At 71.7% G+C, this 23471-nt stretch overlaps 3 protein-coding genes across 3 annotated transcripts; 1 reads left to right on the top strand and 2 right to left on the bottom strand.

Annotated features, from left to right (window-relative positions):
• Positions 1-119: 119 nt before the first annotated feature.
• On the top strand, positions 120-7140 carry RFX1 (regulatory factor X1). The gene is given in 20 exon segments (XM_075134076.1): positions 120-250; positions 1026-1117; positions 1331-1401; positions 1479-1552; positions 1636-1981; positions 2653-2834; positions 2901-3020; positions 3100-3215; positions 3289-3407; positions 3493-3514; positions 3517-3549; positions 3552-3600; positions 3691-3842; positions 3925-4019; positions 4106-4256; positions 4885-5092; positions 5162-5315; positions 5406-5451; positions 6124-6207; positions 6210-7140. Coding segments are annotated over 20 exon segments (2328 nt in total). The 3' UTR covers positions 6293-7140.
• A 154-nt stretch (positions 7141-7294) lies between these two features.
• Positions 7295-11452, bottom strand: DCAF15 (DDB1 and CUL4 associated factor 15). Its single transcript, XM_075134207.1, has 13 exons — positions 11286-11452; positions 10730-10827; positions 10497-10632; positions 10279-10385; positions 10066-10205; positions 9776-9946; positions 9146-9700; positions 8949-9040; positions 8727-8855; positions 8555-8640; positions 8367-8471; positions 7593-7708; positions 7295-7503 (listed from the first exon to the last, which is right to left on the bottom strand). Exons 1-13 carry the CDS (start codon positions 11421-11423, stop codon positions 7448-7450), a joined length of 1929 nt encoding a protein of 642 aa, XP_074990308.1. The 5' UTR covers positions 11424-11452; the 3' UTR covers positions 7295-7447.
• Positions 11453-11990: 538 nt separating this feature from the next.
• Positions 11991-22276, bottom strand: CC2D1A (coiled-coil and C2 domain containing 1A). The gene is made up of 30 exons (XM_075134232.1): positions 22193-22276; positions 21284-21361; positions 20583-20718; positions 20286-20389; positions 20102-20167; positions 19454-19591; positions 18491-18716; positions 18271-18395; positions 18008-18080; positions 17758-17850; positions 17520-17650; positions 17364-17436; positions 17091-17218; positions 16812-16950; positions 16523-16695; positions 16323-16445; positions 15780-15838; positions 15533-15649; positions 15370-15443; positions 14944-15002; positions 14820-14871; positions 14495-14594; positions 14332-14422; positions 14105-14236; positions 13963-14012; positions 13359-13422; positions 13147-13273; positions 12996-13072; positions 12845-12892; positions 11991-12365 (listed from the first exon to the last, which is right to left on the bottom strand). The coding sequence occupies exons 2-30, from the start codon at positions 21335-21337 to the stop codon at positions 12345-12347; spliced, it is 2853 nt and encodes a 950-aa protein (XP_074990333.1). The 5' UTR covers positions 21338-21361; positions 22193-22276; the 3' UTR covers positions 11991-12344.
• Between the last annotated feature and the right edge of the window lie 1195 nt (positions 22277-23471).

Here is a 23471-nt window from a genome sequence, read left to right as displayed (position 1 = left end):
GGGAGGGACCACCCCCACGCCCCACCCCACCCCGGACCCCCCCCGCGCGCGAGCCCGGCGGTGATGTCACGCGGTGATGTCATGGCGCGGGGGGTGGGCGGGGCGGGCGGCGCGCGGTGATGTCACAGGGTGATGTCACTCCCGGGGCGGCCTTGCCCGCGCTGACGGCGCGCGTCGCCCGGCGACGGCCGCGGGGGCGGGGCCTCGTGATGTCAGACGGGGAGGCGGTGCCCCGCCGTGACGTCACGCTGTGACGTCACACCAGGGTGGCGCTGCCGGCAGGGTGTAGAGGGGGGTGACATCACTCACGGGCAGAGCCGATGTCACCCACGGCCCCGGCCCCCTCCCTGCCGGGGTGATGTCATGCTGGGAGGTCACACCATGATGTCACATCGTGAGGTCACAGCGTGATGTCACCCCAGGGAGGCTCGGCCAGCGGCGGGCGACAGGCAGGTGACATCACCAGACGGCTTCGATGTCACCGCAGCCACCGCCCTGCAGGGCCGATGCCCCCGCCGTGACATCATGGTGATGTCACCCTGTGATGTCAAACCGTGACGTCACCCCGTGACGTCACGCGGCAGCACGTGCTGCCCCGCCCCCCCTCACTGATTTCTCTCTTTGCCCCCCCTCCTCCCTCCCCCCAGGCCCCCCCGGCGCCCCCCCCGCGCCCGCCCCGCCCCCCCCGTCGCCATGGCAACGCAGACCTACGTCACGGAGCTGACGGCGGCGACGACGCAGCAGCAGCCCCAGCAGCAGCAGCAGCCGCCGGCCCCGCCCCCCCCCGCCCCCACCCCCTTCGGGGCGGAGCTGCCGGGGGGGCCCCGCCCCCCCCGCGCCCCCCCGCCGCCCGCCGCCCCCCCCGCGCCCCCCCCCCAGCAGTACATCGTGGTCACCGTCTCGGGTGGGTGCCCCAAAACCCGCCCTTCCGCCCATTCCCGCCCCTCCCCCCCCGCCTGGGGGGTGGGGGGGGGGGGGGAGGGGCGCGCCTGACCCCGTTTCCCCCCTTTTTCTCCCGAACGCAGAGGGCGCCCTGCGGCCCAGCGAGGCGGTGGCGGAGGGCAGCCCCGCCCCCCCCGCGCCCCCCCCGGCCGGGCCCAGCCCGGGGGTGCAGCAGGTGGGACCCGGGGGGGGAGGGGCAAAAAAACGGGGGGGGGAGGGACGGGGGGACCCCCCTCCCCCCCCCCAAACCCCGCTGGGTGCGGGGGGAGGGGGGAGGAGCGGGGATGGGGGGAGGGGCGGGGAGGGGGTGACGTTTCGGGGGGGGGGATCCCCATGCCCCCCCCTCCCCCAACCCTGCCCCCCTCCCCCTTTTCTGCCCCTCCCCCAGCGCTCCCCGGCACCCAGCAGCTCCGCCGCCCCCAAAGCCGCCCCCCCCCGCCGCTGCCGGGCCCCCAGGAGGTGAGTGGGGGGGCGGGGGGGGGCAGGGGGGTCCCGGGGGGGGGGCAGGGCAGCACCCTGACCCCCCCGCCCCCCAGGTGATGCCGGTGCAGCACGTCTACCCCGCGCCCTACGGCGAGGCCGGCGACGGCACCTACGCCCCCGGCGCCATGTGAGTGTCCCCCCGCACCCCCTGACGCAGGGTTTGGGGGGGGGGAGCCCCCCCCGGCTCACCCCCCCCCCCCGCCCCCCCAGCCGCTCGGGCTCGTACCCCTACGCCGAGACCCCGCTCTACGGCCAAAACGCCGCCGCCGCCGCCGCCGGTTACTACGAGGCCTCGGGGGGGGCCCCGGTGCAGCCCAGCCCCCCCCCCCCAGCTCGCAGGCGCCCGCCGGCAGCGCCCCCGTCCCCATGTACGTCTCGGGGGGACAAATTTTGGGACCCCCCCCGCCCCCCCCGGCACCGCCGCCGCCGCCGCCGCCACCCCCGGCACCCCCGGCACCCCCGGCACCGCCGCCGGCACCTACGTCATCCAGGGGGGTACATGCTGGGGGGGGCCGGCCAGTCCTACTCCCACACCACCCGCGCCTCCCCCGCCACGGTGAGACCCCCCCGGGTTTGGGGGGGTGGGGGGGGGGAGCCCTCCCCCTGCGGGGAGTTTTGGGGAGAAAACGGGAGGTTTGGGGAAAAACGGGGCTGGAATTGGGGGGGGGGGGAGCCCTGTGAGGGGTTTGGGGGGAGAAACTGAGGGCGTTGGGGGGGGCACGGGGGGGAGGGGGAGCCCCATGGGGGGGTGGGGGAGGGGCGCACCGCTGCCTGAAGAGTTTGGGGGGAGAATGGCAGATTTGGGGGGGGGAAATGGCAGATTTGGGGGGGGTGGCCCCCGGAGCGCGGCCCTGGGGGGGAGGGGGTGACCCCACAGCCACCGTTTGGGGGGAAAAAAGACAAATTTGGGGGCAAACGGCCCTGAAATGGGGGGGGGGGGGGTCAGTGCGTGCCCCTCCCCCACTAAAACCTATCTGGGGTCAGAGCACGAGGGGCTGGGGGGGGTGGGGGGTTGGAGGGGGGTTGGGGGGGTGGGGGGGGTGGGGGGTTGGGGGGGTGGGGGTGGAGGGGGGTGGGGGGGTTGGGGGTTGGGGGGGGTGGAGGGGGGTTGGGGGGTTGGGGGTTGGGGGGGTGGGGGTGGAGGGGGGTGGGGGGTGGGGGGTGGGGGAGGTGGGGGGTTGGGGGGTGGGGGTGGGGGTGGGGTGACGCCGCGCCCCGCCCCCGCAGGTGCAGTGGCTGCTGGACAACTACGAGACGGCGGAGGGGGTGAGCCTGCCCCGCAGCACCCTGTACTGCCACTACCTGCTGCACTGCCAGCAGCAGAAGCTGGAGCCCGTCAACGCCGCCTCCTTCGGCAAACTCATCCGCTCCGTCTTCATGGGGCTGCGCACCCGCCGCCTGGGGACCAGGTAGGGCCCCCCCGCACCCCCCCCGCGCCCCCCAGGCCCCCCCGACCCCCCGCTCTGTCCCGCCAGGGGTAACTCCAAGTACCACTACTACGGGCTGCGCATCAAGGCCAGCTCCCCGCTGCTGCGGCTGATGGAGGACCAGCAGCACCTCGCCATGCGCCAGCAGCCCTTCGCCCAGAAGCAGCGGTGAGACCCCCCCCCAACCCCCCTCCCCCTCCCCGCGGGACCCCCGTGACGCCCCCCCTTGCTTCTCCCCCCCCCCCAGGCTGAAGCCCCTGCAGAAGGTGGAGGGGATGACCAACGGGGTGGCCGTGGGGCAGCAGCCGCCGGCCGGGCTCTCCGACATCAGCACCCAGGTCCAGCAGTACCAGCAGTTCCTGGGTGAGGACCCCCGCCCCCATCCCCCCCCCCAGCACCTCCCCCCCACCCCCCTAACCCCCTCCCCCCCCCGCAGACGCCTCCCGCGCCCTGGCCGAGTTCCCCGAGGTCGAGCTCCAGGGGAAGCCGCTGCCCGAGGGCGCCTGCGCCGAGGACGTCAAAGCTTTCCAGCTGCTCTACCGCGAGCACTGCGAGGTGGGGGCGTCCCCCGGCCCCCCCCGCCCCTCCCCCAGCTCCAGGGGACCCCCCTGACCCCCCTCTTTGCCCCCCGCCCCCCCAGGCCATCGTGGACGTGATGATCAACCTCAGTTCACGCTGGTGGAGACGCTGTGGAAAACCTCTGGCGCTGCAGCCTGAGCCAGCCCAGCGAGGCCGCCCCCGCCGCCGTGTCAGTGACGGCCGCGCGCCCCGCGGTGGCCCCCCCCCGCCCCCCCTTTCCCCCCGCCGCGCCGGTGACGCCGGCGGTTTCTCCCCGCAGCCACGACGAGGCGGAGAAGCGGCTGCCCAAGAGCCGCCTCGTCGTCCTCTCCAAGTACGAGCCCGTCCTCCGCTGGGCCAGGGACTGCGACCACGCGCTCTACCAGGGGCTGGTGGAGATCCTCATCCCCGACGTCCTCCGGCCCATCCCCAGTGAGTGCCCCCGCGCCCCCCGCGCCCCCCCGCGCCCCCTCTGACCCCCCCCCTCACCCCCATTCCCCCCCCTTCCCCCCAGGTGCCTTGACGCAAGCGATAAATTTCGCCAAGAGTTTGGAGAGCTGGCTAACGAACGCCATGATGAACATCCCCGAGGAGATGGTCCGCGTGAAGGTGGGGGGCGCTCGGCGGGTTTGGGGGGGGGTGGGGGGCCCGTGGGGAGCCCCCCCGGCGCGGCGCTGACCCCCCCGCCCCCGCAGGTGGCGGCAGCAAGTGCCTTTGCCCAGACGCTGCGGCGCTACACGTCCCTCAACCACCTGGCGCAGGCGGCGCGCGCCGTCCTGCAGAACACGGCCCAGATCAACCAGATGCTCAGCGACCTCAACCGCGTCGACTTCGCCAACGTCCCAGGTGCCGCCGCGGGGGGCCCGAAATGGGGGGGGACAGCGAGTCCCCGCGGGGGCGCCCCGGGAAAGCAAGGGGGGGGCTGGGGGACGCCTTCGGGCAGTGCCGTGGGGCTGGGGGATGCCGTAGGGCTGGGGATGCCGTGGGGCTGGGGGTTGCTGCGGGGCTGGGGGTTGCTGCGCGGCTGGGGGTTGCTGCGCGGCTGGGGGATGCTGTGGGTGCCATGGGGCTGGGGGATGCTGCAGGGCTAGGGGTGCACATGGGGCTGGGAATGCCGTGGGGCTGGGGGATGCTGTGGGGCTGGGGATGCCGTGGGGCTGGGGGTTGCCGTGGGGCTGGGGGATGCCGTGGGGCTGGGGGATGCTGCAGGGCTGGGGGTGCACATGGGGCTGGGGATGCTGTGGGGCTGGGGGTTGCCGTGGGGCTGGGGGATGCTGCAGGCTGGGGCAGGAATGTGGGGTGCTGTGGGCCAGGCCGCCCCCCGGAGCCGCCCCTGCCCCTGCGTCCCCTCTGCCCCTGCGTCCCCCTCCCCACACCCCCCCGGCTCGGCCCCAGGGCACCGCGGCTCGGGGGGGTGGGGACCCGCGCGGGGCCGGGGGTCCCGCTGCGGGTCCGAGCCCCGGCGCCCCGGCAGAGCAGGCCTCGTGGGTGTGCCGGTGCGAGGACCGGGTGGTGCAGCGGCTGGAGCAGGACTTCAAGGCCACGCTGCAGCAGCAGAACTCGCTGGAGCAGTGGGCGGCCTGGCTGGACGCCGTCGTCGCCCGCGTCCTCAAACCGCACCAGGGCACCCCCGGCTTCCCCCGCGCCGCCAAGCTCTTCCTCCTCAAGTGGTCCTTCTACAGGTGGGTGCCCCCGCCCCTACCCCCCCCGCCCCCCCAGCGCGGTGACGCCGTGTCCCCCCGCCCCCGCAGCTCCATGGTGATCCGGGACCTGACCCTGCGCAGCGCCGCCAGCTTCGGCTCCTTCCACCTGATCCGGCTGCTCTACGACGAGTACATGTACTACCTGGTGGAGCACCGCGTGGCGCAGGCCCGCGGGCAGAGCCCCATCGCCGTCATGGGCGAGGTGAGGGGGGGGCGGGACCCCCGGGGTGGGGGAGGGGGGGTCCTGTGTCGTGTCCCCCCCCGGGGCCTCACGGCCGCTCTCCGCCCGCAGTTCGCCAACCTGACGAGCTCCCTCAACTCCCTCGACCCCGACAAAGGTGAGCGGCTCCCCCCCACCCCCCACTTCTTGCAGCCCCCCAGGACAGGGGGCCCCCCCCCCCATGGCACTGCCCACCGCTGAGTGTGTGTTAACTCTGAAACCTACTGAGGGCAGCTCTCACTGTGTGTCTGTGTGTGTGTGCGTGCGCACGTATGTGTATTCTGGAACCCACTGATGGCAAGAGTGTTAACTCTGAAGCCTACTGATGGCAGCTGTCTGCATGTGCACGTGCGCATACACGTATTCTAGAACCTAGTGATGGCAAGAGTGAGAGTGTGGACTCTGAAACCTACTGATGGCAAGAATGAGTGTTAACTCTGAAAGCTACTGATGGCAAGAGTGAGCGTTAACTCTGAAACCTACTGATGGCAGCTCTGTGTGTGTGTCTGCCCATGTACGTGTGCGTATGCGTGAACTCTGGAACCTACTGATGGCAGCTGCGTCACTCTGTGTGCGTGTGTTAACTCTGAAACCTACTGAGGGCGGGGTGAGAGCAAGAGCTCTGGAACCTACTGATGGCGGCCGCGCTTCTGTGTGTATGTTCACTCTGGAACCTACTGCTGGCAGCCCTGCTCAGCCCATTGCCGCGGCCTGGTGGCAGGGTTTGGGGGGGGCTGGGGGTGCCGGCGGTGTCGCACTGCCCCCACCCCACCCCCGCTGTCCCCCCCAGACGAGGAGGAGGAGGAGGAGGAGGAGGAGAGCGACGAGGAGCTGCCGCAGGAGATGGCGCTGGGGGCGGGGGAGGGGGCGGCGCTGCCCCCGACCCCCTGGAGCCCCCGGCCAAGCTCCCCCGCACCGACGCCCGCGGCCTCTTCGTCCAGGCCCTGCCCTCCAGCTGAGGGCCCCGCCCGGCCCCCCGCCCTGCCCCGCCGGTAACGCCCCCCCGCCCCCTCCCCCTGCGCTTTCACCCCCGCCTGGGCCCCCCCCGCGTCCCCCCCCTCCCCGCAGCTGCCGGGGGGGCCGGGGGGCCGCGGGAGTCGCTCAGCGGCGACAATGTGCCTTAAGCCACGCGCCGGGATCGTGTGCCAAAGCCCCCCCGGCCCCCCGGGGGACGGACACGGGGGGAGGGGAGGGGGGGCGCCACCCCCCGGCCCTTGGGGGTGGGGGAGGGGCGGGGGGGGCCCCGCTGCTCCAGCCAAGGGAACCGCAGGATTTGGGGATGGTCCCGATTTAGGGACCCTTTGGAGGGGGGAGGGTAAAAACACCCCGGGGGGGGGCAGAGACCGCGGGGGGGGGGAGGGGACAGAGACCCGGGGGGGAATCCTGGACGCTGCCCCGCCCCCGCACAACGTTGGGGGGGGGCATCTCCCCTCCCCCGCAGCCCCCCGCCCCTCCCCCAGTGCCAAACGCCCCCCCCGCCGCCTTACGCCAGGACCCCCCCGCATGAAGGGGCCCCCCCGCCCCCCCGCGCTTCAGCCCCTCCCCCCCCCGCGTTAGATATTCTAGTTTTCGATCAATTCTGTGCTTTTGTGCCCCCCCCCCGCCCCCCCGGGGGGAGGGGCCGGTGTTTGTGGCCGCCATCGAGAGCCCGTGTGAAAAACCTCTATTGGGGGGGGGGAGGGGGCCCCCCCGCGGACCCCCCCCCGCGTCCGCCCCCCACCCCCCCCCCCCCCCCGCAGAAGCTGTTTTTCTACCTTTTGTAGTTCTTTCTTAAGAGGAATAAAATCCGCCGTGGTCTTTGCCCCCCGCCCCTCCCTGCGCCGAGGGGGGGATGGGACGCGGGGGGTGGGGATGGGACGCGGGGGGGGGGGGATGGGACGCGGGGGGGGCCGGGAGTCACCCCAAACCCCCCCGGATTTGCCCCAAAACCCCCGTGAATGAAGGGGCCGGAAACGTGGAAACGGAATATTTATTGGGAGGGCGGCTGGGGGGTGGGGGGCGCCTCCTCCCCCCCGTTAAAACACTGAACGGAAAAAGGAGGAAAAAAAAAACCCAAACGGCCCCAAAACGGGTGGGGGGAGGGAGGAAACGCCCCCCGCCCCCCCGGGGGGGCCCTACAGCACAATCCAGGTGTAGCGCTCGTTGTCGGCCAGCACCTTCAGGGAGCAGCCTGGGGGCGAGGGGGGGGTGAGGGGGCACAGACCCCCCCGGACCCCCCGGGCCCCCCTGGGCCCCCCAGGACCCCCCCGGGCCCCCCACCTTTGTGCAGCGCCTCGTTCGTCATCCTGTTGACGTAGCGGCCGCTGCTCTCGGGGACGAGCCACTTCATCACCGTGTCCACGCAGCCCTTGCGGTACGAGCTCCAGACGCTGCCGCTGCGGGGGGACGGGGTTGGGGGGGCGCAGAGTTTGGGGGGACACACACGAGGTTTGGGGGGACACAGGTTTGGGGGGACACACGAGGTTTGGGGGACACAGGTTTGGGGGGGACACACGGGGTTTGGGGGGACACAGGTTTGGGGGGGACACATGGGGTTTAAGGGAGCACATGGGGTTTGGGGGGACACATAAGTTTGGGGGGGCACACAAGGTTTGTAGGGGCACACGAGGTTTGGGGGGGACACATAAGTTTGGGGGGACACACAGGGTTTTAGGGGCACCACCCCAGCACCCAGAGCCCCCCCATTGCATCCCCAAGCCCCCCACCCCAAACTGCCTCATCACCACCCCGCACCTGCCCCAGCCCCCCCGCCCCCCAAATCCCTCCCCTCGCCCCCCCAAATCCCCCCCTCACCCCCCCAAATCCCCCCGCCCCCCCAAATCCTTCCCCTCACCCCCCCAAATCCCCCCCCGCCCCCCAAATCCCCCCCCCTCGCCCCCAAATCCCCCCCGCCCCCAATCCCCCCCCTCGCCCCCCAAATCCCCCTCCGCCCCCCAAATCCCCCCCTCACCCCCCAAATCCCCCCCCACCCCCCAAATCCCCCCCTCACCCCCCCAAATCCCCCCCCCCGCCCCCAATCCCCCCCCGCCCCACCTCGTCTGCCCCTTGACCTCGGTGAGGTCCCCCACGCTGACGGTGACGAAGGTGCCGGTGTTGAGGTCCCAGGCCACCTTCAGGCTGGTGTGGTAGCTCCTTGGTCTGCGGGAGGAGGGGCTCAGCCCGGGGGGGGGGGGGCGTTTGGGGCGGGGGGGGGTCGCTGGGGGCCCCCCCGCCCCCCTCACCGCAGCTGCCCCTCCTCGTCGGGGGAGGGGAAGGCCAGGAGCAGCAGCCCGATGTTGATGATGACCTGGTTGGTCTCGGGGCACACCTGGGGGGGGGGGGGACACGGGGGTGAATTGGGGGGTCCCGGGGGGGCCCCGTCACGTCCCCGTCGCCGTTGTCCCCCCCCCCCACCTCGAGGATGACGATGTCGTAGTCGCTGAAGGAGCAGAACTGGCGGGACCAGGCGGCGTCGTTACGGATCACCTCGTTAATGACGTACTCGAAGTCCAGCGTCAGCTGCTCCACCGTCAGGTACTGCCCCTGGGGGGGGGCACCCGTCACCCCCCCGCGGCGCCCTGTTTTGGGGCGGGGGGGTCACCCTGCAGCCCCCTCCCCATCGCCCCCCCCCCTCACCTGCGCCGTCGCCCGCTCCTTCAGCGGCTTCAGGCTGCGGCCGCGCAGGTCGGTCACCACGAAGGGCAGCGAGATCTTGTCGTCCTCGAACTCTGGGGGGGGGGGGGAAAGCGGGGTCGGGGGGGTCCCCAAAACAGCGGGGGGGGTCCCCAAAACGGGGGGACCCCCCGAGCCCCCCTCCCGCGCCGGCGGCTCACCCTCCTCGGGCGCGGCGGGCTCGCCGGGCTCCAGCACGTAGCGCAGTTTGGTGTAGTTGACGTAGCCGGGCTCGGGGGGGGCGCGGGGGGGGGCGCAGGGGGGGCCGGGGGCGGGGGGGGGCTCCCCCGCGGGGCTGCCGTCCCCCCGGGGGGACGCGGGGTGCAGGCGGCAGCGCCCCGAAGCAGCCGGCGCCGAGCAGGGGGGGGCGGCGGCGGGCGGGGGGCTGCACTCGAAGGCGGTGGCAGCGCCGTCGTCTTCCTCCTCCTCCTCTTCCTCCTCCTCCTCGCCCCCCCGCGCCGGCCCCGTGGCCTCCTTGGCTCGCCGGAAGATGTCGGCCACGAACTCTTTGGCTTTGGCCACGGCGGGAGAGAGCCCCGCGCCCACCCGGCCCTGCCCGGCCCCCGGCGACGCCCGCCCGGCGAGGGGCTGCGCCGCCGCCCCCGCCCCCTCCCGCTCCCCCGGCTCCTCCGCCCGCGCCGGGACGCATCCTGCCCGGCGGCAGGGCGCCGGCGGGCTCCGGCGCTCGTAAAGGATTTGGCAAGAGCTGCTGTCGCCTGCGGGAGGGAGCGGGAGGTCAGGGGGGTCCCGCGGGGTCCCACGGGGTTTGGGGGGTCCCGGCGGCCCCGTACCGGCGGCGTGGACGGCGACGGCGCAGGCCACCAGCGAGTAACTGGTGTTGAGCAGGACGACCTGGTCCTTCTTCAGCTGGAAGGCGGGCTGGAAGGTGGGGAAGGGGTAGACCACCTGGTACTTGGTGTGCAGCATGAAGCCGTGCCGCAGGCAATGCGCCTGCCGCTCGCCTGCGGGGAGAGGCGGCGGGCTCAGCGCGCTGCGGCGGGCGCCGGGCCGGCAGCTGCCCGCAGCCCCCCCCACCCCGCGGGCGGGGAGGGGACCGGCGGCACGGCGGGGGGGGGCTCACCGGGGTGGGCGAGGGCCATGTCCCGACAACCGGGACAATGCCTGGGAGGCGGCACGGCCACCGCGCTGATGTAAATGTCGCGATGGTTTTCGTCGCTCATCATCATCATGTTGACGAGGAGGCCGTTGGCCGAGCGGGTGCTGCGGGGGAGGGGACGGTGAGGAGGAGGGTCCCGCGGCGGCGGGGGGGGAGGGGACGCGCGCGGACGCTCACTTGAAGCCGAAGACGATGACCTTGGAGCTGTCGCTGGGCCACTCGCAGACCGTCAGGTACAGGTCGCTGTAAATCTCCTCGTCCTGGAAGAGGCGAACCTGCCGCACCTGCGGGAGGGGGCGCGGTGGGAGGGGGCCCCCGAAACGCCGGGGAAGCTCCCGGGAGAAGGGGGGGGGGTGTCTGTCCGTCCGTCCGTCGGGCGGAGGGGGCCGCGGTACCAGTTTGAGTTTGCTGTGGACGTTGAACTCCCACCAGTAGAGGTGGTAGATGTAGAAGGAGAAGTCGTCGTCGCCGCTGTTGCTGGTGTAGGAGAGGACGTAGCGGCCGCACTTGGAGAAGCCGAGGAAGATGTGCCTGGGGGGGGGCGGGGGGGACGCGGCAGGTCCGGCCTGGTCCCCAGAGAGGGGGGGGGGCTGCCCCGCGCGTCCCCCCGCCCGCCCCGCGGCCTCACCCCGCGCACAGAAAGTCCTCGTCCACGATGCTCTTCAGGGAGACGCAGACGCGCGGGGGCAGCTTGCGGAAGAGCCGGGGCGAGAGCTGCCCGCTGATCTGGGGAGGGGGCGGCGCCGTCAGGGACCCCCCGATCCTCCCCAGCCCCCCAGCACCCCCCAGGCCCCCCCTCCCAGCACCCCTCTCCGGGCCCCCCCACCCCAGGGCTCCCCCCAGCCCCTCCCCGTGTCCCCCAACCCCCTCGCAGGCCCCCAACCCAGGGCCCACCTCAGGCCACCCCCCTCCCCCAAACTCAGGGGTCCCCCCGGACCCCCCTACCCCCCCCCCACGACCCCTCACCACCCCACGCGGGACCCCCCACGCCCCCCAGCTCAGGGCTCCGCTCAGGGCACCCCCCCAGGGACCCCCGCCATGTCCCCGCTCAGCGCCCTGCAATGCCCCCCCTCAGCCCCCCCGTCCCGCCCTCAGGGCCCCCCTCAGCCCCCCCGTCCCGCCCCCAGGGCTCCCCTCAGGCCCCCCGCCGCCCCCCGCCATGTTCCCCGCCGCTCCCCGCTCACCTTGACGCGGTCGAGCTGCCTCACGACGTGCTCGCGGCGACCCCGCGGGCCCGGCCCGGCCGAGGACCCGCCCGCCGCCCCCGCCGGGCCCCGCTTTCCCCCCGGGCCGCCCCGCTCCGATTTCGAGCTGGGCGCCATTTTCCCCCGGCCCCCTCCGCTTCCGGAGCGCCCCGGCCCGCCGCCGACGGCCCGCCCACGCCGCGCGTCCATTGGCCGCCGCTCCACCGCCCGCGCCCCTCATTGGGAGACTCGGCGGCGCGAGGCGGGCGCCCCCTCCTTCATTGGTCCGGCGCCACCGTCAATCCCCACCTCGCCCCACCCCGGCGAGGCGGTACGACCAATCGGATCGCAGCGTCCGCACGGTGATTGGCCAACCCTCCCGCCAGTCCGCTGTGGAGAGGTTGCCATGGTGAAGAGGCACTGGCGGGGGACCGAGCGGGAGCCGTTGCCATGGCGACGGGGATGTGCGGCCGGGCCTGGGCCTGGGCCTGGGCCTGGGCCTGGGCCCCGCGCCCGGCGGGGGCCACCGGGGGGACGCGGGGGGGCCACCGCACCCCGCCCGGGGACCGAGCCGGGGCCGAGGGCCGTGCCACGGTGCCCAGGGAGGCACCACCAGCCCCCAGGCCCGGGTCCCCGCCGCCCCCCTGCCCGATGGGCCCCAGCACTGGGGGGGGGGCATTCACCAAAATGCGGCTTTTTCTTCTTAAAAACTTTATAGATTTATGTGTGAAAGCACAAAATAAACCCGTTGCGCAGCCCGGCCCCCCCCGGGGACAGGCACTTGGAGGGGTGACAGGGGGACAGCCCCCTCCCGGGGACCCGCTTTGGTGGGGGGGGGTGCGGGGGGAGAGGGGTCCCTGCCCGCCGCGGGAGGGGGGCAAAGTGCTTGGGGGGGACGGGGACCCCGGGAGCGGGCGGGGGGGGGTTTAGTGTCACCCTGGCCCCAGGGGGGGACGGAGCAGCTCTGATCCCTGTGATTGTCACAGCAGCGCCGGGGGGGCCTTGTGTGTCCCCCCAAAAAGCGCCTGCACCCTGCTTGGTCCCAGCCCCGGGGGGGGCTCATCGGCGCAGCTTCTGGAGCTGGAAGAGAAGAGGGGGACGGTGAGGACCCCCGGGGGGGCAGGGCGTAGGGAGGACACCGGGGGGGTGGGGGAGGACCCCCGGGGGGGCGGGGGGTGGGGGAGGACACCGGGGGGGTGGGTGAGGACCCCCGGGGTGGGCAGGGGGGACCCTGGGGGTGGGCGAGGACCCCCGGGGTGGGCAGGGGGGACGCTGGGGGTGGGCGAGGACCCCCGGGGTGGGCAGGGGGGACCCTGGGGGTGGGCAGGGGGTGGGTGAGGACCCCCGGGAGGGCAGGGGGGACCCTGGGGGTGGGCAGGGGGTGGGTGAGGACCCCCGGGGGGACGGTAGGGACCCCTGCGGTGGGCAGCGGGTGGGTAAGGATCCCCGGGGGGGGGGTGCGAGGACCCCCAGGAGTGGGCAGGGGGCGGGTGAGGACCCCCGGGCTGGGCAGGGAGGACCCCCAGCACAGACACCCCCCCCCCGGGGCTGCCCCTCACCTCGCTCTCCACCAGGTTCCTCCTGTACAGCGCTTCCTTGGCCGCATCCTGCCCAGAGGGAGGCGTGAGGGGGGGGCGCGGGGCCCCCCACCCACCCCAAACAGCACCCTTGGGTGCTGGCGTACCCCGCGGGGGTGGGGGGCTGCCTCACCCGGTTGCCCTCGGTGCCCAGGCGCCGCGCCGCCTCGGTGTAGAGGTGCAGGTACCGCTCCAGCTGCGCCAGGTACTCTAAAAAGAGGGGAAAAAAGGGTCAAATGAAGAGTTTGGGGGGGCTGGGGGGGGGGGGGGGCTCCGGCACTCACCTTTGCGGAAGGGGGGGCCGCCGTGCTGCAGGCGCGAGCGCAGGCACTGGCTGCGCCGGACGAGGTCCTGGTGCTGCTCCCGCAGCTCGGGGGGCACCGGCCGCTGCGCCTGGGTGTAGGCCAGCATCTGGGGGGGCGGGGGGACAGGCGGCGTTGGCGGGGGGGGGGCACAGGGGTGACGGGGACCCCCCGAAGGCGGGGGCGGCGCTCACCTTCCTCTCCAGCCTCTCCCGGTCGAAGGCCAGCAGGTTGAGGCTGGGCAGCGCCGGCACGGCCCTGCGGCGGGGGGGAGACGGCCCCGGGTGAGGCGGGGGCGCAGACGGGCCCCCCCCCACGTACCCCCCCCCCAGCCCCCCTTCCTTTCAGGACGCCATCTGCCAGCTCCTCTCCCACCTTGGTCCTCGCTCCTCTCCTCCGCGGGACGCCTGCCCCTTCCTCCCCCTCCTCCTCCTCCTCCTGCAGCCGGAGGGGGGATCATTCCCACCCTGTGCCGCTCCCCGGCCGCGGGTGCGGACGCCCCCGAGGAGGGGACGGAGCAGGACAAGGGGTCCAGAAATCAGAGTTTTCCCGGGTTACGGATCTGTCCCGCGCCCCTTCGGGCGAAAGCAGGCCCCGGGGAGGAGGAGGAGGAGGAGGAGGCAGGGCCGGCCTGGCTACAGCACGGAGCAGACGGCCGTCCTGAAAGGGAAGGAAAGACAGAGAGGGGAGAGGGTGAACGGCCCCCGCCCCCTCCCCGCGGCGCGCGAGGGTGATCGGGATCCCGGGACGGGGGTGCCGAGCCCCCGCGGTGCCGCCCGGCAGAGCCCCGGCACTCGCCTGTTGTTCGCCTCCTTGGCGGGAGCGAGGGCCGGTTTGGGGACGGCGACCTGGAGGAAAAAAACCGGATTTGAAGTCGTTTTCCCCTCCGCGGCGTTTATTGAAGGGGCGAGGGGAACCGCGGCCGGGCGCCGGCGCTCACCGGCGGCGCGGCGCTGGGGTCGATGACCAGCCAGCGCTCCGTCCTCGTCTCCAGCTGCTGGGAGCCGAGGGGCTCCCTGATCCGCACCACCACTTCCAGCTTCCCCCCCGTGGGCCGGCGGCCGTCCAGCAGCTGGGGGAGAGGAGGAAAATCCCGGTGAAGGGAGCGGAGAAGCCGCTTTCCGCGGGGGGGGGCGGGGAGGGGGCGAAGCGCCCGACGTCCCTCACCTCCACGATCTCCCGGACCTCGCACGTCGTCTCCAGCGCTTCCAGCTTCAGCTGGGCCGTGCCGAGCACCCGATCCGTCTTGAAGAGCCCCCTGCGAGCGAGGAGAGGGGTCAACCCCCCCCCGGGGGCGGCGGGAGGAGGGGGAGGCCCCCCCGGCTCTCACCCCTTGTGAGCCACTTCGAACTTGATGCCTTTGGTCTGAAGGACGCGGCGGAGCCCGCGGTGCCCGCGGTTCACGTACAGCTTGAACTGCTCCTTGAACTCTGCCGAGGGAACGGCGGCACCGAAACCGCGGCACCGAAACCGCGGCGTCAGCAGGAGGGGCGGCGCCGAGCCCCCCCCCGGCGAGACGCGTTAATTAACCGTTAATTAACGGTTCTCAGCCCGAAGCCTTCGCGCGCTCTGCAGAAGCGCGGACCCCTCGCGTCGCTCCCTTGGTGCCGGCCCCCTCCCCACCTCTCCGGAAAAGCGGAAAACGGGGAATTTACCGGGAGAATCGGTGTTTTTGACGACGTTGGTCTTGTCTTTCTGAGCTTCCTCCTGCCGGGGCGAAGGCGGGAGGGTGAGGGCCGAGCCCCCCGGCCGGGGCGCGCGGCGCGGGGGCTGACTCACCGCGGTGGGGTAGGGGAACTCGAAGCGCACGAAAGCGTCCAGGTCGTCGGGAGCCACACCTGCAAGGCGGACACGGCGTCAGCGCCGCGCCGGCGGCGCCTCGCGGGTCGCCGCGGCGGAGGATCGGCGGCCCCCCGCACGGTAACGAGCGCTGCCGTGGGGCCCAGCCGTCTCCGGGGCATTTTAATCGCAGATAATTAAAAAAAAAACAAAAAAACACAACAGTTGCCAGCGCGCAGCCGGCACAGCGCGGGGGAGCCGGCAAACGCCGCCACGGCAAGGATCCCCAAGCAGTCGACAGCTGCCGGGCAGCGCCGGCGGCTCGCAAGCTGCCGGGACGGCGCCTACGGCCGAGCGGCGCAGGCGGAGCCGGGGAGATCGCGGCAGTCGCGGCCGCCCCGTGCCCTCCGGCCGGCGTTCTCTCACCTGGCGGTGCCGGGAGGTTGATCCCTTTCACTATCGACAGCACCAGGTCGTTGCTGTTCAGCTCCGGAAAGATCCTGCAGACGAAAAGAACGGAAAAATCCCCGTCGGCGCCCGCCCGTCCTTCCTCGCCCGCGGAAACGGCGCCCGGCCGGCGAGCCCCTACTTGATGACGCTGAAGGTTCGCTGCTCGTAACGGTGCTGGGGCAGCGGGCAGCCGCGGGCGTGCGCCTGCTTCAGGACCTCCATGTTCTGCCTGCAGTCCTCGGCCAGCGCCTCGAACCTGCCGGGGAGAGCGGCCCCGCTTCAACCCGCGCCTTACGGCGGCGGCCTCATCTTCCTCGCCGCCCCGAGGAAGGCGCCTCCCCCCGCGGCGATCAGGCAAACGCCGCGGCGCGCCGGCCGGCACTCACTTGGTCGTCTCCGCGATGTTCCCCAGGTGAGCGAACTGCCTGGAGTAACTCACGCACATCTGGGGGGACGACGGGAGAAGGGGAAAGGTTTCCGCGCCCCGGCGGCCTCCCGGCGCGGGCGGCCACGCAGGAGCGGAGCTCGCCGGGCGGTCGCGGCAACCCCAGCGCCGGATCCGCCTGACCCGGCGCTCCCCGGACGCGCGGGTGCTGGGTTTTGGAAGCCCGGAGGTGCCGCCCCCTCCCCGAGCGTCCCAGCCTGGGAGCTCCTTCTCCAGCAGAAAACTCCGCTTCCGTTTAAACTCAGCCCGGATTCACGGCGAGGTTTCAAGCTGCGGCTCCCCACCCCGTCCTCGGCGAGGGAAGCAGCCGTTTCCTTCCTCCTCGCTACCCCTCCTTCCTCACCCACAGCGAGGAAGACCCCTGCCGGTCTCCCACGCTTCACGCAGAGCCCCCCGTCGCGTCCTGCCCCGCCTCGGTCTCCATCCCTCCCCGCCCGTGGCCAAAACAACCCAAACCACCCCGTTTTCTGGCCGCCCCCGCTACCTCGTGCTGCTGCCTGATGAGCTTCACCAGCTCCAGGTACCGGCCGGCCGCCTCGGGGGAGATGCGCACCCCCCGACGCTGCACGAGCGCAAAATCCTCCGCGTTCACGGGGGCTTCGGGGACCTGGGGCGGGGGGAAGGGATCAGATCCCCGCCGGGCGGAGCCGCGTCGCCGATTTAAACCCAAAACCCAAACCCGACCTTGGTTATATCGACGGGCAGGCCGTTGCGCGAGGCCTCGATCATGGGGTCCAGCCCTTTGGCCTGGCGCAGGAAGAGCTTTGCCCCCTCGATATCGTTTTTCTGCTTGGCGCGGAGGGCGGCCTCCATCAGCCGCCTCCGCCGGCCTTCCAGGAACGCCAGCTGCTGCTGGGCTGCGGGAGAGGGGGGGCTCAGCACCCCGGGGGGCCGGGGCTCGCCGCGCCCCGCTCCTCTCGCCCCCCGCCGCCGTCGGGCTCGGCGAGGAGGGGGCGTTGGTTCAGGCCGGTACCTTTGGCGGTGGTTTTGGGGGCCGGTTTGGAGGCTCCGGCAGAATTGGGGGCAGCCGCGGAGGACGCTCGGGGAGGCGGCGGCGGCTGCTTGGGCTGGCAGGCGGCGGCGGCTCTCGCCGGGGCGGGGCGGGCGGGCGGCTGCGCCGGGAAGAGGAGGGACGGCGTCAGAGCGGGCTGCGGGAGGAAGAACACCCCTCCGGGGCCCTCCCCGCTCCCCGTTTTGGGTTCCTGCTTGGGGGGAAGGGGGAGAGGGGGTCCCGAGCCCCGAAAACCCCGACCTTTGCCTCCTCAGCGCCGTCCTCCTCCTCGCGGAGCTCCTGGCTGGCCAGCTTCATGGCCGCTTCCAGCACCCCGGCGATGCTCTGGTCCCCGGAGGGCGTCTCCGCGCCCCGGATGGGCTGGAAGCCTGGCCAAGGGGGGTGCAAGGGGGCGAGGCTGGGCGGTGCCGAAGGCTCCCCCCCCTCGCTGGGCTGGAGGGGTCCGAAAATCCCAGCCCGGCTTTGGGAAACGGCCCCGAGAAGCGCCCGCCGCCAAAGGGACGGGGAAAATACCTGGCGGAACGGGCAACTCGGAGAAATCCACCGTTTTCCCCGCTTTGTGCGCCCGGATGGCGTCCTGGTATTGCTGGAAGGGAAGGCGGGGGCTGAGCGGGGCCGCGGCGGGGCCGGCAGCGCCGCGCCGGCCGGCGCGGCGGGCGATTCCCGCACCTTGACAATGCGCTCGTGCATCCGGGCTTTCCGGTCGTCTCCCTTGCTCTTGGCCTGCGCCGCCGCCGCCGCGTAGCGCTCCATCCTCTGCTGCAGAGCCTCCAGCGCGTCCCGGGGCGCCGGGGGGGCGTCTGTTTTGGGGGGAGAGCGGGAGAAAAGCTTCAGTCGTCTCTCTCTTTGAACTCCCTTTTCCCTGGAGAGCCATTTGGGGTTAGAAGTGAGCTGTTGGGGTTTCTACCTGCCGCGGGAGACGCTGGTTTGGCTTCCGGCACGGGCTCCGCCGCGGCAGACCGCGGCTGGCCAGGCGACAGCGGCTCCCTCGGCAGCCGGTCTGCGGGGGGAAGGGAGCGATCGGCGCCCGCCAACGAGCGGCGAGGTAATCGCTGCGTGCGCCGGGGCGAGCAGAACCCCCGTGCTGGCTTTCGCGTCCCCCCGAAAAGGGGGTACGGACGTTCCCCGCCGCTCCCCGGCAAGGGTTGGGGTCTTACCGGGAGGAGGCGGCACGCTGCTCGGCTCCACCGGCTGGCCCTTCCCCACCGCTTCGAGCAGGGAGTCAAAGCTCTGAAAAATCAGGAGAAAAAGAGAAACGCTTGCTCCTTTTCCGTACCGAGCTTTGCAGGCAGCCCCAGCCAGCCCGACTGACGTTCATTTTGCCACAGAAACCAAGAAAAAGGGGGAGATTTGAGTCAATATTTAACAGGGAGGGAAACCGGGGCCTCTCCGGCGCGCGCCCGGCCGCCCGCAGCCGTACCTTTGCCACCCGGTAGCACCTGGTGGCCGTCTCCAGGTCTCCGCGCTGCTTGGCCTGCAGCGCCGCCACCTTGTACTCCCGCTGCCGCCCCCGCAGCAGAGCCTCGGCGCCGGCACCGTCGGAGCCTGCGGAAGCGGAGAGGAGAGCGGCGTTGCCGGTTTCCCCGTCAGCGGTGGGGAAACGGCCACCTCCGGAGCGGAAGAACGAGCCAAACCCTCACCTGGGTGGGAAGGCGGCGAGGGAGGAGCCGGTTTTGTCTCCGGAGAGCTGACGGGGAGGACGCGGGGCTTCGGCAGAAGCGGGGGCGGCTGCGGGGAGCCGGGGCGGGCGGCGGGCAGGGGGGACGCCGGGGAGCTCACAGCCTTCCCCAGCGCCACCGGAGGGGGGATTTCCTCCTCGTCGATCTTTTTTCCCTTCTTGACGGAGGCCAGCATGTTCTCCAGCGTCTGGGAGGAAGACGAGGAGGGATAAAAGTCGCCGTCGCTCCGATATTGCTCCCGGCAAGGCGGCGCTGCCCTGGGGCTCTCCTCGGGGAGCCTCGCGGGCTCCAAAAAACGCTCGTAAGGGTGAAAAACGGCTCCCGCGGCTGCACCGAGCGCGGGAGGTTCCAGGCACAGCCGAGGCAACGCCCGGTCCCGCTTCGGGGGTCGGGGAGGGCTCCGCACCAAAACGGGGGCGCGGGAAAGACCCGAGCGCGGCAGAAGGGGCTTAACCAAGGCGGGAAAGGGCCAGGAGGGGAAAAACAGCGCTCAGAGTTAAAAAAACCCAATAATCCTAAGGCTGTTCGAAGGGTTTTAAACAACCAGGAGGAACCGGGACCTCCAGGTCGTGTTTTAGCCGGCGCTGCGGCAGGGCAAGGTGCTCAGGGCCGTGCCGGAGCGCGGGGCGGCTGCGCCCGCAGGCGGCTGCGCCCGCGCGGGCCTCAGGTTTCCATTAACGCCCACAATTAAGCGCTGAAACGAGGACGATCTGATTTTCTGCGAACTCTGAGTAATTCCTGCGGGGAGCCGGACGGGCTCAGGGCTGCGGGGAGAGGCCGGAGCTCAGCCGTGAGCGCAGAACCCCCCCCACCCCGAGTTCGGAAACGCCGGCGGAGCTCAGCCGGGAATTCCAGATCAAACGGTTTCATTTAATTAAAGGTTCAAGGAAACCGAGAGCCCCCGAGCGCCTGATTTGGACTCACCTTGAGGCCCCTCTCGTAGCGCCGCACCCTGGAGCCGTCCCCGGCCTGCCGGGCGTTGGCGATGGCCGTCCGGTACATCCCCGCCCGCTCCGCCAGCGTGGACTCGACGCCGCTGGGCTCCGGAGGCGTCTCCGGCACCTGCAGAAGCGCTCGGATCGACCCAGCGACACCCGGGCTCCCCCCGCTGCCGGTATCCGCTGGGATGGGGGGCTCGGAGCCGCTCGGCGCCCGGCTCTGGCTCACACCAGGGCTGGCGCGGCCGCCCTTCCCGATCTGCTCCGGGATTTTACAGCCGCTGCGGGCTCCCGGAGCAGCCGGAGGAGCCCGACAGCTGCGAATAAAGAGGGATTGCCCGAAAAGGGCTAAAGAGGGGATCGTCGGAGAGCTATTTCTCGCAGATTCCAATAAATTTGCTAAATCCTGTCTCCGCGCTCGCGTTTCCCAACGCTGCTCGTTACCGGGGACGAGGCAGAGGGAACCCGGCGCCTCCCCCCGCCCCCCGGAGCGCGTTTTACCCCTCCGGGGAGCAGCTTCGCGTGACGGAGTCGCGCCTTCTCGCCAGGGAAACGAACAAAACAACACAAAAGGCTAAAAAGGGCCGGATGCGACGCCGGCACAGCGCCAGCGGAGCCGGAAGACGTGTCGTACCTTGGCGGGAGGCGCCGGCGCATCCGCGCTCCCTTCGCCGCTGCCCAGCACCTCCTGCAGCTCGGCCTGCGAAGCGCCGGCAGTTTCGTCAGCGACGATCCGGGGCGGAAAAGCCCTTTTTTGGGACAAGGCGATCCCGAGGAGCGAAGCCCCAGAGACCAGAGCTCCCCCGACGCCTTCTCACCATGAGGTCGTCTTCCAGCTCTTCGTCGTCATCCTCCTCCTCCTCGTCCGGGTCCTTCATGCAGAGCGCGGCCATCTTCTCGATCGCCTCCATCGGCAAAGGGGCTGGCGGAGCAGAAGCAGCACGAGGGGTTTTTTGGGGCCGCGCACCTGTTTCTTGACGGTTTAAGCCCACGCACGGGGGAGTCCGGCCCGGGGCGGACGGAAACACCCCGACAGGAGCCGCTTCCTGCACGGGGCGTTATTAATTATCCCACAAATTGGCGGTGGAGAAGCCTCCCGGGGCGGCAGCGCTCACTTTTCCCCTTGGGGTTCTCTCCCGGCGCCGCTTGGCCTCCCACCAGCGCCAGCAGCTCGGCCTCCAGCTCGGCGGCATCGTCCCCGGCGTCGTCGCCCGCCGTCCCCTCCGGAGAGAGATCCACCAGCAAACCCATCTGCGGGGAGGGAGGGGGCACAGCCCTGAGGGCACGGCGCTAACGACGCCTCGTTAGGGCGAGGGGATCCCCCGGGATCCGCCTGAGGGAAGGAGGGGATCGACGCGGATCCTCCAGGGGTGGAAGGCGGCGCGCGCCGTGGCTCGGCACAGAGCCGGCGGTGCCCCGAGTGACGCCGCGACGGCGATCCACAAGGCGACGAAGCCAATAAAAGCATTTAAACTCAATTAAACTAATTAAAGCACTTAAATAAAGACGACAGACGGCGCAAATACACCCAGCTCAGCGACACAAACCCCACAACGGCAACAGCCGGCATCGCCGCCGGCATCGCCCGTTTCACCGAAGCACGGCCCGGCGCGGGAGGTGTGGCAGGAAAGCGCGCGGCGGCCCTGCCCGCGACGGCAGCCCTGCCCGCCACGCCCTGCCCGCCACGCCCTGCCCGCCACGCCCTGTTTACGGCGTCGACCTTTCCCTCCCGCGCGGGCCGGGGGGGCACACCCAGCGGCCCGAGGGTGCCGGGGCTCGGCACGCACCGGGGCGGCGGCGACGCCGTGGGCCGTACCTGCCTGGCGATGGCGGCGCCGCGGCCCGGCGGCAGCCTCCCGGCTTTGCTCATGTCTCCGTCCCTCGCCGGGCCGAGCTGGGGGGGGAGCGCTGAGTTGGGGTGCAGGGTCCCAGCACCCTCCGGAGAGCCCGGATAGATCCCCTCCTCCCCATCACTGCCCTTCGGCCTCAGCCCTCTGCGACCCCCGCTGAGGCCCCCCCCGCCGCTTTCCAGAAGTTTCTTGGCCCGACAGCCCCCTCCCGCAGCACAGCCCCTCCCTGAGCAGCCCAGGGCGCTGCCCCCCCCCCCCCGACCCTTCCTCCCTACCCCCCAGCCCGCCCTGCCCCTTCCCTACCGCCTCCCCCCCGCCAGCCCCCCACAAGGCTCCGTTTTCCCCCCCAGACTCCCAAAAAGCCCCGTTTCCACCCCACAGCCCCCCACAAGGCCCCGTTCCCCCCCCACAGCCCCCCACAAGGCCCCGTCGTTTCCCCCCAGCTCCCCGAAAGGCCCCGTTTCCCCCCCACAGCGCCCCACAAGGCCCCGTCGTCTCCCCCCAGCTCCCCGAAAGGCCCCGTTTCCCCCCCATAGCCTCCCATAAGGCTCCGTTCCCCCCCCACAGACCCCCGAAAAGCCCCGTTCCCCCCACATGGCCCCATCGTCTCCTCCCAGCCCCCCAAAAGGCTCCGTTCCCCCCCCCAGCTCCCCAAAAGGCCCCGTTCCCCCCCCAGCTCCCCAAAAGGCCCCGTTCTCCCCCCACAGGCCCCCGCAAGGCCCCAGCCCTCCCAACCCCCAGCCCGCCCCCCCCCCCAAATGACCCCTAGCACCCTCCCCGCCCGCCTCCCCGCTCCCCTCCGTGCCCCCGACCCCTCAGCCCCCCGGTACCGGGGGCCTTCCCGGTGCCGGCGCCCTCCATCCGCACTCACTCACTTCCTGCTCCGCCTGCCGCTGTCAACACGCCGCGCTTTACGGCGCCGCCGTCGCAAAAGCCGCCGCCGCCGCCGCCGTCGTCGCATTTCGCTTGACGGCGCCCGGGGAGACTACAACTCCCAGCGGGCCCCGCGCCGCGCATGCGCCCGGCGGGGAGCTGCGGAAAAAGGCGGGAAAAGCGTGAGGTGATGGGGGAAGATGGCGCCTCCCCTGGGGAGCCCGAGGCGGGTCGGGGGGGTAGAAATGGGTGAAATTCCACGTTTTTCACCTCAGAACTGCAGGGTTTGGTTCCTCACACTGCGGCCACGGCCCCGGGGGGGGGGGGGACCGGGGCGGAGCTGGGCCCCGGGGGGAGGCGAGGCCCTCGGTGAGGGGGGAGAGGCTGCTCGTTAAGCGCCCTTCTCTTCTCCCCCCTCAGGCAAGCGGCGCCATGGGCAAACGGAAGAACGAGCAGCCGCCAGGTAACGGCAGGAGGCCCCGGCGGCGGCGAGGGGACAGGGACCGCGAGGGGACGGGGACGGCGAGGGGACGGGGACCCCTTCCCCTCCCCGCGAGGCAGCGGCCGCCGAGGAGCCCAACCGTTGTTTGCCCCTATTTTCACGTCTCGTTTCTTACCTTCCGTTGGCAACAAGCCCTCCCGAAACCGCCCCGGCTCTCAATTGTTACAAACCTGCTAAACTGCAAAAATGTCCCAATTTGTAAGAAAAACGACACCCAGGCGTTTCACCTTTTCCCCACCTCTTTCATCAAATCCCCTCGGGCAGCGCTGCGCCTTCGGGGGTTAGGGCTGCTCGCTGCCAGCCGCCACGCGCTGCCCGGTGCCCTCCCCGCCGTCCCCTCATCTCACGGAAAATACGGGTTATTACGGGGAGAAAACACCAAAACAAGCGACTTTCCGCCGGCCGTTGGTGAGGGAGGGAGCAGCACCCACCGAGCCCCTCGTGCCGCAAACCCGTTTTTCGGTGTTTTTGAAGAGAAGGGGTGGGTGGAGTGGAGCCGACACCCCGCAAAAAGCCCTAAAAGCGATTTTTTTTTCCCTCAGTTCAAGCATTAGAGGCGTGGGGGTTTTTTTTCCCCTAGGATTTAGTAACAAAAAAATGACACAAAACCGCCGTTCTCCCCGTTTGAGACGACGCCCGGCGTCCCTCTTAGCCGAGGCTGACGGCTGAGCGTCGTATTTCCCCCTTTAAAAGGAGGAGACGGCAAATGCCACCTTCCCAAAACTAAACGAAGTCTTCCGGAAGATTCGGAGGCGACGGCAGACGATGGCTTAGCTGCG

This window comes from Calonectris borealis, chromosome 31 (assembly GCF_964195595.1).
Source record: "Calonectris borealis chromosome 31, bCalBor7.hap1.2, whole genome shotgun sequence".
Lineage (NCBI taxonomy): Eukaryota > Metazoa > Chordata > Aves > Procellariiformes > Procellariidae > Calonectris > Calonectris borealis.
The sequence above is the reverse complement of the archived record's forward strand: the minus strand, read 5'-3'. Positions and strand labels throughout refer to the sequence as shown.